We start from the raw sequence: 12,710 nt of genomic DNA on the forward strand, positions 1-12,710 counted from the left end.
TGTATGTTTTGCTACTTTAAAAAATTAATACGTACTTTCTACTTAGTGTGCTCGGTTTATGGGCTACAAATTATTATTATTATGAAATTAGGCTTAGTTCACTTTCTCTTTTTCTTCTTTTTGCTTATTACATTACATAAAAGGGTTTAGACGGTAATCGGGCATCGATTACCGTTACACTTGTTTTGTTTTTTTAAAGATTACATTTTCTATACCTATTTTATATGCAATACATTGTTACTTGTTTCATTTTCGTTCTGTTTAGTTATGTTTCTTTTAGCTGCAGAGTTAATGTATACGTATAGTGCATATGTGTGTGTGTGTCGGTGTGTTGGTGCGTTTTGTTACATTTCATTTTCTCTTTTTCACACTGTCCTGGATATTGGACTGCCATCATTTTGTCGCCATATTTATTGCACACACTCATACATGTGTGGGTGTGCATACAACGACAATTTGAAAGCAGCTTTTGTTTAATTAGGTTCATTCTTTTTACAGGTGTTTTTGTTTTGTTATGATATTGCACTGTCTATTACTATTGCACTAGCATATCCTTAGAGTACTCGTTAAATTTAAACAATTAAGTCGATTTGTAAGACGATTCTAAATTAAAAAAAAAAACAAAATAAATTGCAAACGCACAATATACAAATACACATACACAGGCATGCATACATATCTGTATGTATAGATGCATATGCATGTGTAGCATCAGAATTTAAATGGCATTAAGGCCAAAGAGAACGCGAGCCTTAAGGGATATCTTATTTGTTGCAAATCTTCATTTCATTTTCTTGTTTTTAGTTTTCTCTTCTTTGTACAAACGCATCAATAGCCAAAAAGGGATGGGGCGGGGGAGCGGGGAATAGAGTTTATACTACAATAAAAATGTTCGCCATCTTTGCCAAACAGAGAGCGAAGTTGTTGCTGTGATGGTGTAGAAACGGGGGAGCGGGGTTCATTTTCGATGTCACCGACACAGCAGCGAGAGTGAGAGCGCCAACAATAGCCCACAACTATGTATGTGTGTGTGTGTTTATGTGTGTGTATAGCTGCCTTTCTTTTAGCGTTGCGTGGGCTGATTGTGACGCTTTCGCGATACTCATTTGGTTTTCATGACAATGATCGGTTCGAGTATCTTAAGCATATCATTATTCTCAGCTGTGCCGCTCGCTGCACCTCCACCGCCTGCCCCTCCGCCGCCACCACCCGTCGAAGCAGACGTCTGCAATTTACTGTATCCCTGCTGATGCTGACTAAGTGTAACCAGTCGCTGCTGCTGCTGATTGATGACAATGGCTTCGTGATGCGGTTGCTGCTGCTGTTGCAGAGTGCTCGTCATTTGCTGCAGCTCGTGCTGCTCCAGCTGCAGCGCTGCTAATTGCTGATCGTTGGAGCCCTCGCCATCCAACTGCGAATCGCTTTTCACTACAAAACTATCACCACCATCGGTATCGTTATCGTTATCGTACAACTGCTCATTCGTCTCATCCTCGGTTTTCGCATGAAACTCAGCGCTCGCCGTGCTGCTGCTATTCCTTGGCGTATGGCTGCGCATGCGTCGCAAGCGCGCGTATTCCGCCTGCTTTGACAGTCGCTCTTTGCGTTCCTCCACGTTTTCAGTGGCTCTGATTTGAGCGCGCTTTAAGCGCGCACGTTCGCTCAACTTTTGCAGGCGCACAGTTCGCTGTTCGGGCGATTCATTGGCACGCACCGCTCTCTGATGAGCCGCCATTTTGTCGAGACGCACACGTTTCTCCTCTTCCGTTTCATATTTGTTGGCAGCGCTGCGTCGCGGCGTTGACGTTGCTGCTGGCGTTGTTACTACGACAACGCCGCCGCCGCCATCGCCATCTGCCGTGGAATGTGCATGTATGTGACTCTGGTCACGTCCGCCACGTCGTTGTCCCCCGCCGCCACCACCTGTTAAGTGGGGACCGGCGAGCATTTGATTTAGCTCCTGCTCCAGCAGCGTATTCGCCTTGAGATCCTCATGCGATGTCAGCAGACTCGTTTTACGTGGTCTGCCGCGTCCCATTTTGGGAAATTCTTGCACCAGTTGTTGTTGCTGCTGTTGCTGCACCTGTTGCACCTGCTGCTGCTGTTGTTGTTGCTGCTGATCCTGTTGCATGGCGGCAACTGTTAGCGTGGGATTTGTGCCCGCCGGCGCCGTTGTCAAGATGTTGTATTGTTGCGCCCCCGTTGCCGTTGGGCTGCTCCCGCCGCTGACATTGGCAAAGTGCACCGGCGTAAATGGCGGCGGCACCGCATTCGGTCCGATGCCCAACTGGAAGCCATTGTGATACATGGGATAGTAGGCGGTTGTTGTTGTTGTCGTTGTGCCAGCGGCGGTGCCATTTGTCACAACGGTGGCGCCAGCTGCAGCAGCGGTGCCCGCTGTACCGCCGCCCCCGCTGCCGGCTGGAAACGTTGCCAGATAGGGAAACTGATTGTAGAGCTGTGTCGTCGTCGTTGTTGTTGTCGTTGCACCACCGGCGGCGACGGTTTGTCCTGATTTCAGTGTCTTTTGCTGCTCGGCGGCGGCCACAATCACTTTGGCCTCGTTCTGGGCCAGACTAACAGACCCGCTGTTATCGTTCGCCTCGTTGCCAGACTGTTGGGGAAAAACAAAAAAAAAATACCAAAAATGTAAATACGCCAAAAACAATTCAAATTGCAGTAAGCCCTCCCTCGCGCTCTCTCTCTCTCTCTCTGTCCCTCATATACATATATGCATAGTAAAGCACAGCTTGCAGTCCTGGCCGCCATATTTAACTATTCGCTCTCTCGACTCTGCTAAAGTTAGTTGCGCCTGCGCCCTCTCCATAAATCTGCACAATTAGTGTGAGGTAAGCTTACAACTTAAGTTTTAAAATCAAATATCCTTAAGTTTTAGCTGTTTTTTTTTAAATAAAAATTTAAAATACTTAATTTCCTGCCTAAAATAGCAAAGTTGAAGCATGGTCGCAATATTTGACTCTCCTCTCTGCTTGAAGTTGGCTGCGATTCCGCTTTGCAAACTTCTGAATGGCTCTGACTCTCAATCACATTGACTGAAAGCAACTTATTAGATTAACATCTTGAGAATTGCCGAGAAAGGAATGGACATTTTAAGATTTAACTCTAATTGGCCATTTAGCAGCCCAAAAGTGTACAACTCACATTTGCCAGTTAACCCTTTGTGAACTTTGTACCACACAAAAATAAAAAGAAAAGTAAAAAGAAAAGACTAATGAATGTTTTTCTTAGAACAAAATAACAATTTTCTAGCTAAAGAGAGGCAGCCGAAATGAATTGAACACATGTTGAAGATTGGTTTTTCTTTTTGTTCTGGGCTTTTCACAGCAAAAATTTTTTGTTTTAATTACGTAAAATTTCTGTTAACGAATTTCCTTTTTTACAACAAATTGTAGTGAGTTTTTTTTTGTTTTACAGTTTTTAGTCTAAATTTAGTTAAAATAAAAAATAGGTGAAATTAAAGCTTGCTCTCTCTCTCTCTCTCTCTCTTTCTGTTTCTCTCGCTCTCTCATGTGGATAACAAAGGAACTAATGAAAACTTTGGCATATAATAATAGTAGTAATAGTAATTTATAGTGATCTCTCGCTTTCTCTCTCTCTCTGTCGCACTTGTGATGACTAATCTGGCGTTGTCTGGATACGCACCTGAAGTTCCTGCTTCTTAGCGTATTTGTGCTGATAGAACTCGAGCGGATTGGCAATGCTAAAGTGCGGCACATGCGCCTGCAGCAATTTACCAGTTTTGCCCCCTCCACCAGCTCCCGGCTCCTCGCCATAGATCTGTTGCACAAATATGCTGCCCGCTTCAGCTGCACCACTTCCACCCGCAACTCCATCGATCAGCTGCTGGGCGCCTAATGAATAGCGTGGTTGCTGCTGTTGTTGTTGGAGCTGTTGCTGCTGCTGCTGTTGTTGTTGTTGCTGCTGCTGCTGTTGCGGCTCCTGCTTCAGTTGCATGGTGGGACGCAATCCAACGCCCGGTGTGATAAACATATTCTGTCCCATATACTCGATCGCCTGATGCTGTTGATACGCTGCCGTTGCGGCCGCAGTCACCAAATGTTCATCACCGGCTGCAACAGTGGCTGCTGGTGGACTACTGCTGTTGTTGTTGATGTTGATGGTTGCAGGCGCGGACGCAGTCACGTTAGCCTGATTTAAATTAATATTATGCTCATTATTACAATTGGGCGCTGCGCCAGCTGCGGAGGCGGCAGCGGCGGCGGCGGCAGCAGCAGCCGCTGCTGCGGCTGAAGCCACAGCTAGCACTTGCTGCTGCTGTTGCTGCTGCTGCTGGGTGAGTGAATTGGTGGAATTGGTGGTCGAATTGGTCGATGATGAGGACGACGAATTCGGTGGCACGCCGCCATGCAATTGCACGCCATGCTGCACCTGTTTGTATATCTTTTTCTTTTCTCTGACCTTTTTCGCATAATCGTTCAGTTTTCTCAGTCTTTCCTTGCGCTCCTCCACCGATTCGCTGGCAATCCGTTGACGCGCTCTCGCCGCCATCTCAGCGAGTCGAATCTTACGCTGATCGGGCGTCTCGCTCGCCCGATACATACGCATGCGTTCGGCCAATTTGGCCAGTCGCTTTGCTCGCTGATCCGGTGATTCCATGGCGCGTCGCAAACGCTGACGGGCGGCATTGCGCACCAGACGCATGGCGCGCTCGATATCGGATTCGTTTTGCCGACGCTGGCGATTTGCTTCGGCGTTGCGCAACAAACGCTTGCGATACTCGTCTTCGCTTTCACGCTGTCGTCGCTCTCGCATCCTTTCAGCATTGCGTGCCAAGCGGCGCTGTCGTGCCTCAGGACTCTCGTTCCAACGCTGCTGATGCTGATGGTGTTGTTGTTGCTGCTGCTGCTGTTGTTGCTGTTGAAGTTCCTGTTGTTGCTGCTGTTGCTGCTGTTGATGATGTTGCTGCTGCTGTTGTTGTTGTGTGTTGACGGACACCGAACTGACGCTGGAGACAGGACCAAGGGGCGTCGGTGGCGGTTGTTGCTTCAGTGACAAGGGCTGTGAATAAGCGGGTAATGTTATTTGCAATTGTTGTTGATGAAATTGTTGCTGCTGTAGATGATGATGTTGTTGCTGCTGTTGTTGGAACTGCTGCTGCTGTTGTTGTTGCTGTTGCACTTGTTGCTGCTGCTGCTGTTGCAATTGCAATTGTTGCTGCTGATGGGTCGATAAAGGTACCAAGAGCGCTGACTGATGATCGATAAGTAGCCGCCCATTTGGACCGTTAATTGCCAGCACATGCGTTGCGTATTGTTGTTGCTGCTGCTGCTGATGATGGTGATCAAGTGTCGGCTCTATCTTTATCCCATTGGGATCTGGTTCCATTATTTGGCAAAGCCTGAACAACAATCGAAATTGTCGTCAACTCGTTGTCGCTGCTTTTTCTTCTTCTTCGTCTTCTTCTTCGATTTGCTCGTCGTCGTCGCTGTTGTTGTTCTTGCTGCTGTTTTGATCGATATTTCGTGAACGAAACTGACAGCAGTCAACAACGATAAACGATAAGCGTATCCCTGTCCTCCACTGGACGATATCGATAACTGTGGCTGTGGCTGTAACTGTTGCTTTTGCTGCTATTGCTGGGGCGGCGTTGGCGTTTTGATCGCCGCATTTAACAGCCGTTTTCGTTTTGCTCCTCGATCAATTGCTGCCGTCCTGCTTCCTCTTCCGCTCCTGCTCCTTCCTTCGCCTGCTCACCCACACTCGCTCTCGCTGTCTCGCTTCCTCTTTTGAGTACGGGCAGGCAGTTGTGTCTGGGTGTGTGTAGTTATATAAAGAAATGCGCTCCAAAACTATCGTTATCGCAAGAATCGCAATCGGTATCGATATCGCCGCCTATATATAAATATGGACATATATTTATATTAAATATATAATTTAAATTGATATATATGAATAAATATATATAAATATATGTGTGTGCTTGTGTGTGTATTTATATAGTTTTGTTTTTTTGTGTGCGTTTTTGCTGCTCGCTTTTTAGCAACTTTCGACGGCTGCTTATGATGATGCTACTCTCTCTTTCTCGTTCACACTACATTCACTCACACACTTGTCTCTCTCACCGCTCGCTCTCTTGTTTCGATTTGCTATTTTGCGCATCACCTTTTTTTTTGTTGCTTCTTCCACTTTTTTGCTTGCTTGTCAATCAATTTGCAATATGCTTCTAAAAAAAAAATATTATATATATAGAGTGTTGATCGTCGTCTCTTGACGCTGCTGCTGTCTCAGCTATTTTTTTTGTTCTCCTTATTCGTGTGCTGTTGCTGCTTCTTCTTTTTAGGCCTCGCGCCGTTGCCGCTGCCGCCTGCACATGCAAATGTCAAAAATCATTCATACACACACACATGTACACAGAGAGAGAGATAGATGGCAACACACAACAAAATGGAAATAACACACATACGGTATGGTTCGTGTCTCCGCTAAACGTATTGCGCACCTTTCACTGTATTTAGAGTCTGCCGCAAAAATGTTGCAATTTTTTTTTGGGACGTCGCGATTTTGTTTTGCATTTACAATTTTATTGTTTGTTGCGCGTTTTCTTTTTATTGGTTCGCCCCTTGTTTAATATTTGTTCTCTTATTGTTTTTTGTGGCTACTTTTGGTGCGTGCGCACGTTTCTTCTTCTTCTGTTTGATAGTAAATGACAATTGGCGCCGCCACCGCCGCCGCTTTGCTTTCCAATGCCTGCGGCTTCCAGTCGCTTCCAATCGATTTTTCACATGATTATATTGTACACACATACACTCTCATCTCTAGCTTGCAGCCCATAGACGGCACACTCAACACCTACAAATATTTATATACGTACATGTGTATGTATGTATGTAGGTATATTACGTATATACACTTGCATTTGGTATTTAGTATATTTTTACAAATTTACAATCATACATATGCACATACATATTTTTCAATACGACTTTTTGGCTACAAATTGTTGCACGAATTTAAGTTTTTCGCCGCTTCAACAATTTTCGTCAATATTTCACACACACACACACACATCACATGCATGCAAGGTGATTAGTCCTATTTTAATGTATTTCACACTCACACACCGTATGCAATATTTTTTATTCTATAAGAATTAATAATAATAATGCGGCTCACATTTTTTGCACAATTGATTTTGATGAGTGGCGCGACGAATAAAAAGGCGAAAAGTCTCAACAATCTTGTTTGTCTTTTTTTTCAATTTAATTTTTTATTTTTGTGTTGAAATTGGTTTGTTGAAAAAAAAAACGCGCTAAAATTTCCGGCAAGCGAAATTCTCGGGCCAGTTTTCTGTACCAACAACGCACACAACAACACACATTAAAAAATAAATACAACTGGAAAGGGGTATGGAAACTGGATGTATGTGTGCGTGTGTGTATGTATACATGTAGCTCGCAGCGATAGCTCACGTATTTCCAGTACAAAAAAATTGAAGTGCTATCGCGAAAGATTGCGCGCAATTTCGATACATTCCGATAGCTTGCGCTCGCAGACTTATCGATATGCCGCGTATTCAAATGCGACCACTAAAATCTTTTGTTTTTGTTTTTAGTTTTGTTTATTTATTTTAGCTATACAAATTGAAAATGCTGTTAACCATTTTAAAAATTGTGAATGCAACTTTATTCATGTATTCATTTTTGTTTTTCGTTTGCTTCTTGTGTGTGTATTTTCTTGTTGTTGTTTTTGTGTTTGTTTTGTTTGTTTCTTTTTAGTGTACATAGAATATTACAATTACATAAAATGTATATTTCATAATTTTACATCGAAAACAATTTTGTGGGGAGGGGGGAAAGGTTTTTTTTTGGGTTAAAAATATTAAAGAAAAAACAATTTGAAATTTCGACTAGAACTTAAATGTTACATTAATCATTTTTTTTTTGTTATCGCTTTTTGATTTGTTTTTGTTCTTTTTTTTGTTGCTTTTTGTTTTATTTTTATTATTTTTTTTTTGTGGGCGTGTTTGCAAAGGTATTAGTGTGTGTGAGCATGTGTGGAGTGGGAGTGGAAGGGGGGAGGCCTGTACTGTTGCTATAACAAACTGCCATTCTACCATACATGTGTTTTGTTTGCTTGCTTGCATGTGTGTGTGTGTATGTTTGAGTGTGCTTAAGTGTTTGTGTCCATGTGTGAGTGTGTATGTGTGTGTATACACATAATCCTGCTTGGGATTGCTGGTGTTGATTTTCATGTGTGCTCTGACTATTTGTATTACAGCACAGCACGCACACAAACACACAGACCCAGACAGACACGCACTCGTTATCAATTTTTGTTTTTTTTTTTTTTTTGTTGGGTGTAGGGGAGAAGGATAACCAACTGCAATTCGTATTGAATTTGATATTTGCCTGGCAAACTGACAGCTTGCGCGATTGACCGCAAGATGTCGCACCTGTTGCAGCTAACGGAGAAGTTTGTTGTTGTTGTTTTTTTGTTGTTGCGCTTATTGGAAGCATGCAAAATGCAGTTAGAGAATCTGGCAATTGGACCGGCCAATTTTTGTTGTGGTCGCAAATTGTTGTTGCCGCTGCTGCTGTGTTGGTTGTGAGCCACCCTTTTGTGTGGTGGAGCACACACACACACACACATATGTGGGCACATACACGCACACACACATGAGCATGTGTGTGTTTGTGTCTGTGTGGGGATGAAGTTGACTTTCTTTTGCATTGCTTTTTTTTTTGGTTGATGAGAAGTAGATTGGTGTGGGGGAGGAGGGGGAATTTGGCGCACTCGCTCCATCTCACTCTGGCGCGTATGTGTCTCGTTCATATGTCTGTCTGCGTGTGTGTGTGTGTGTGTGAGTGCTTTGAGTGACGTGCATACATTCACACATGACTATTTTCTAGGCGTTCTGCTGTGTCTGTGTGTGTGTGTGTGTATCTCTATATATTTATATATATGTGTGAGTGTATTTTGTATATATAACTATATATACTATATATTTTTATATATGTATATGTGTGTAAGAATATAATGCATGCATTATAAAAATACTTTTCTTTCATCTTCTGCTTATTTCTTTTTTTTTGTTTTGTTTTGTTTTTCTTCATTTCTTGTTTGTTTTTGTTTTTGTTTTTTTTTAATTATAACTTAAAAAGATTTACCGACACTTTTTTTCTTTCTTTCTTTCTACATATTGTATATTATGTATATCCAAAAAATTAAAAAAAAAATTGCCATTTCTTGATTTACTTTCCGCTCTCTCTCTCTTCATCTTTGCATTATGTATATATGTAGCTTGCAGCCGATCTGGCAACTCTGCCTGCCTATCTCACTTCCGCATCCACTTCCTTGTCCTTGTCTAAGCTTTTGCTCGCTCTTCTTTCGCTCTAGCTTAACATCTTATTCTGCTGCGGCTCGCTCTTCTTCTTGCTCTAGCTCCTATGTAAATGTTGTATGTTTCTTTCTTCTTTATGTATACAATATATATTATTTATATGTTTTGCTTTCTTGCTTTCTTTTTGCTGCTTCTTAGCTCATTTCTTTTTTTTAATTTTTTAATAATTTTTTTTTTGTTTTGTTGCTGTCTAAAACGACGACGTTGATGACGTTGCTCCTGGCGCTCACACATACACATATGTATGTACGTATGTACATGTGCATGCCTTGCTCTGCTTGCTCTTCTTCAATTGCTGCAGCTCCTTCTTCTTCTTCATCTTCTCTGTGGTTTGTGTTTCCTGGGTTCTGATTAGATTCTGTCTGATTAGCTGTTAGCTGGCTACTCTCTTTCTCTGTGTGTAGGGTGAGGGTGTGTGTGTGTGTGTGTGTGTAGGTGTATAGTGTAGTGTGCTGCTGTTGGTGTTGTCTCTGTCTGACCTCAGCTCAACTTGCTGGAGCCAGCTCCAGTGCGCTCGCTCCATCTCGCTTTCGCCCCCATACAAACTTTTAGTAGCCCTTTAGGCGATCCTCAAGCGGCGGCTTAATGACCTTGGGCGCCGAAGCACGCGCCACACGCATCCTTTCGGCTGCTTTGGCCAAACGCTTTTTACGCTCATCGCTCGATTCGCTGGCGCGCCGCAAACGCTGCCTGGCCGCATTCTTCATCAGTCTTAGGGTTCTTTGTACTTCGTTTTCGTTTTGGCGTCGCACGCGATTCGCCTCCGCATTTTTGGCCAAACGCAATCGATACTCCGCCTCGGATTCCTTCGAACGCTTGTCCCGCATTCTCGCCGCGTTCCGTTCCAAGCGACGTTCGCGTGCCTCGACAGATTCGTTGCTGCGTCGTCTCGCTGCTTTCTGGGCACGCGACGATTGATGGCCAAGTGCGACGCCGGTGACAACGATGCCGCTGGACAAATGATGATGCAGGGGATGCTGTTGTTGTTGTTGTTGCTGTGAATGCTGCTGCTGCTGCTGCTGATGTTGTTGGTGTTGTTGTTGCTGCTGCTGCGGATGTTGATGCGGATGCTGCGTATGCTGCGGATGATGATGTTGTTGTTGTTGTGGCTGGAAGTTCTCACTGTTATTGTTGCTGTTATTGCTACTGCTGTTGTTGTTGTTGTTGCTGCTGTTATTAGCAGCACTGCTGCTGTTATTATTATTATTGTTGTTACTACTGCTGTTATTATTGTTATTGTTACTGTTACTACTACTACTATTGTTGTTGTTGTTGTTGCTGGCACTGTTACTGCTACTAACGGCAGCAGCGGCTGCAGCGGCGGCAGCGGCAGCAGCAGCGACGCCTGTACTCGCTGAGGCAGCAGCAGCGGCCGCAACTGTTGTCGTATAATTGTTATATTCTATAAGTCCCCGATTGCTCGGATACAAATGGTGCATGGGATTCTCATAGTTGAGGTATTCCGGTTTGATGAAGAACGGATCGCGACCGCTTAGCGGCGTTGTTGTTGGCGAATTGAGGAAATATAAGCGGCTGTGATGATCTGTCGTTATGCTGCCTCCGCCGCCGCCGACGCCCGCGGACATCGAGGGTTTGTGTGATCGCTGGGTCGCGATTTTGGGTTGCGCCTATCGATTGCACGAGTGCTGCTTCTTCTCGCACTAGCTCGCTGTCCCTCTCCCTCTCTTTCGCACTCCTTCGCCGTCGCCGTCGCCTTTGCCTTCTCCTTCGCCTCCTCCACCGCCAATCAACCGCTTTCTAATTCGATTTACTTTCGTCAATTTTTTTGTATTTTGTTTTGCTGGCGTTTCCCTTTTTTGCGTTTTTTCCTCGTTTTTCGGATTGCTTGTCTTTCGCTCTTGCCAAATTATACGATTTATTTATATATTTATGCGCTTTGGATTTTTTTTTCGATTGTTGTTTTTAATTTTTTTTTGCCGCGTATTTGTGGGAAAAAGCGCACACAAAACACACACAAGTTAACTGGCCAAAAAAATGTAGCGAGTAAACAACAAAAGCGACATAACTAATCAATATGGAAAAAACTTCCAAATTCTGATTGGAAGCAGCATTTCCACGATACACTTTGCTCATATGCACGTACAACACGCACACACACAAATACGCATGCACCAATATTTCGCGTGGAACGGCAAATGTTCTCTCTCTTTCTCTCTCTTTTTTCGCCCACACACGCACACATATATGTATATATATATGGTTGACTCTCTGCGTATTCCAATTGGCGGAGGGGGAGGTGGCGCCTTCCAATTGTCAAAATCTAGCCGGCACGGTTGCATGGCGCTCGAAGTGTTGCTTCGATTGCAATTATCGATTATCGATAGTCATATTTAGTGTAATTCAATTTAAATTAAGAATTGCCAACTGCAGAACGCAATTTTTTTTTAATAATTTAATAAAAAAAAAACATAATTAATTGTTTAATAGTTGTATAGCAATTTTAAGAACGATTTTAATTATATGCACATATGTACATATTAATCGAAAATTATTGCTAATCGAATTGTTTACAACTGTTTTTTAAAATTAGACAGTGAAAAGTAAATTATTATTGTTTTTAATTATTTAATAAACCCAAATACTATTTTTATTTGTAAAAGAGTATAGATAAAAGAGTATAGATAACTATCGGAAATTGTTTCTAACTGAATTTTCTCAAATTGTCTAATTGGCATAAGCTATACCATTAAGCATTTAAATATTTAATACATTAAATTAAAAATATTTACAAACATATGTCAAATTTTTTTATAAACATGTACTGAATGAATTTCTGCCTAAAGGAAACATACAAAAACGATTAATAAAAATATATAAGTATATAAATAGTATTTGTATTAAACATCAAATTACAAAATATAAAAATAGATAATGTGATTTTTAAAAACATAATAATCTAAATTGTTTAAGCTAATTTCTAATTGAATTGTATTGTGCACTTCTGGAATAATCGATATCGATAGCAACAACCTGTGTTCTTTAACATTCTAATCGGAGCATCAGATATTCTAGCTTGCGACAATAACAGACAGTTGAGTGGTATAAACGCTGCCACTTGAGTTTAACAGTGGCTTAACAGTCAAAGTGGCGCCTAACAAGGTGGCGCAAAGGTGCAAGTGACGTAACAATTTCCTGTGATATTTACAGCATATGTAATTACAATTGAGAAGGAATAGAAATGCAATAATGGTTTCTTAACAATTTTTAACAACATCACACCAAATAATGTGCACACTGTCAGAAATTGGTTTTCATTCTTTTTGCTGACAAAAGGCAGTGAGCAGCTGTGACGTCACACGCTTTGGTG

General features: G+C 42.5%; 2 protein-coding genes across 4 annotated transcripts; both read right to left on the reverse strand.

The window, feature by feature from the left end:
* Positions 1-499: 499 nt before the first annotated feature.
* Positions 500-6,736, reverse strand: LOC133849120 (neurogenic protein mastermind). Of its 3 annotated transcripts, XM_062285008.1 has the most exons (4): positions 6,446-6,735; positions 4,441-5,874; positions 3,664-4,170; positions 500-2,614 (listed from the first exon to the last, which is right to left on the reverse strand). In XM_062285008.1, the coding sequence occupies exons 2-4, from the start codon at positions 5,365-5,367 to the stop codon at positions 1,103-1,105; spliced, it is 2,946 nt and encodes a 981-aa protein (XP_062140992.1). In that variant the 5' UTR covers positions 5,368-5,874; positions 6,446-6,735; the 3' UTR covers positions 500-1,102. The 3 variants fall into 3 exon arrangements, with proteins under 3 accessions (XP_062140992.1, XP_062140990.1, XP_062140989.1); XM_062285006.1 differs by having other exon boundaries at positions 3,664-5,874; positions 6,482-6,736; XM_062285005.1 differs by having other exon boundaries at positions 3,664-5,874; positions 6,446-6,736.
* Positions 6,737-7,932: 1,196 nt separating this feature from the next.
* LOC133849131 (protein kinase 4) lies at positions 7,933-11,454 on the reverse strand. The gene has a single exon (XM_062285024.1). The coding sequence runs from the start codon at positions 10,966-10,968 to the stop codon at positions 9,931-9,933; it is 1,038 nt and encodes a 345-aa protein (XP_062141008.1). The 5' UTR covers positions 10,969-11,454; the 3' UTR covers positions 7,933-9,930.
* Positions 11,455-12,710: the final 1,256 nt, after the last annotated feature.

The sequence above is a fragment of the Drosophila sulfurigaster genome, chromosome X (genome assembly GCF_023558435.1).
Source record: "Drosophila sulfurigaster albostrigata strain 15112-1811.04 chromosome X, ASM2355843v2, whole genome shotgun sequence".
Classification (NCBI taxonomy): domain Eukaryota; kingdom Metazoa; phylum Arthropoda; class Insecta; order Diptera; family Drosophilidae; genus Drosophila; species Drosophila sulfurigaster.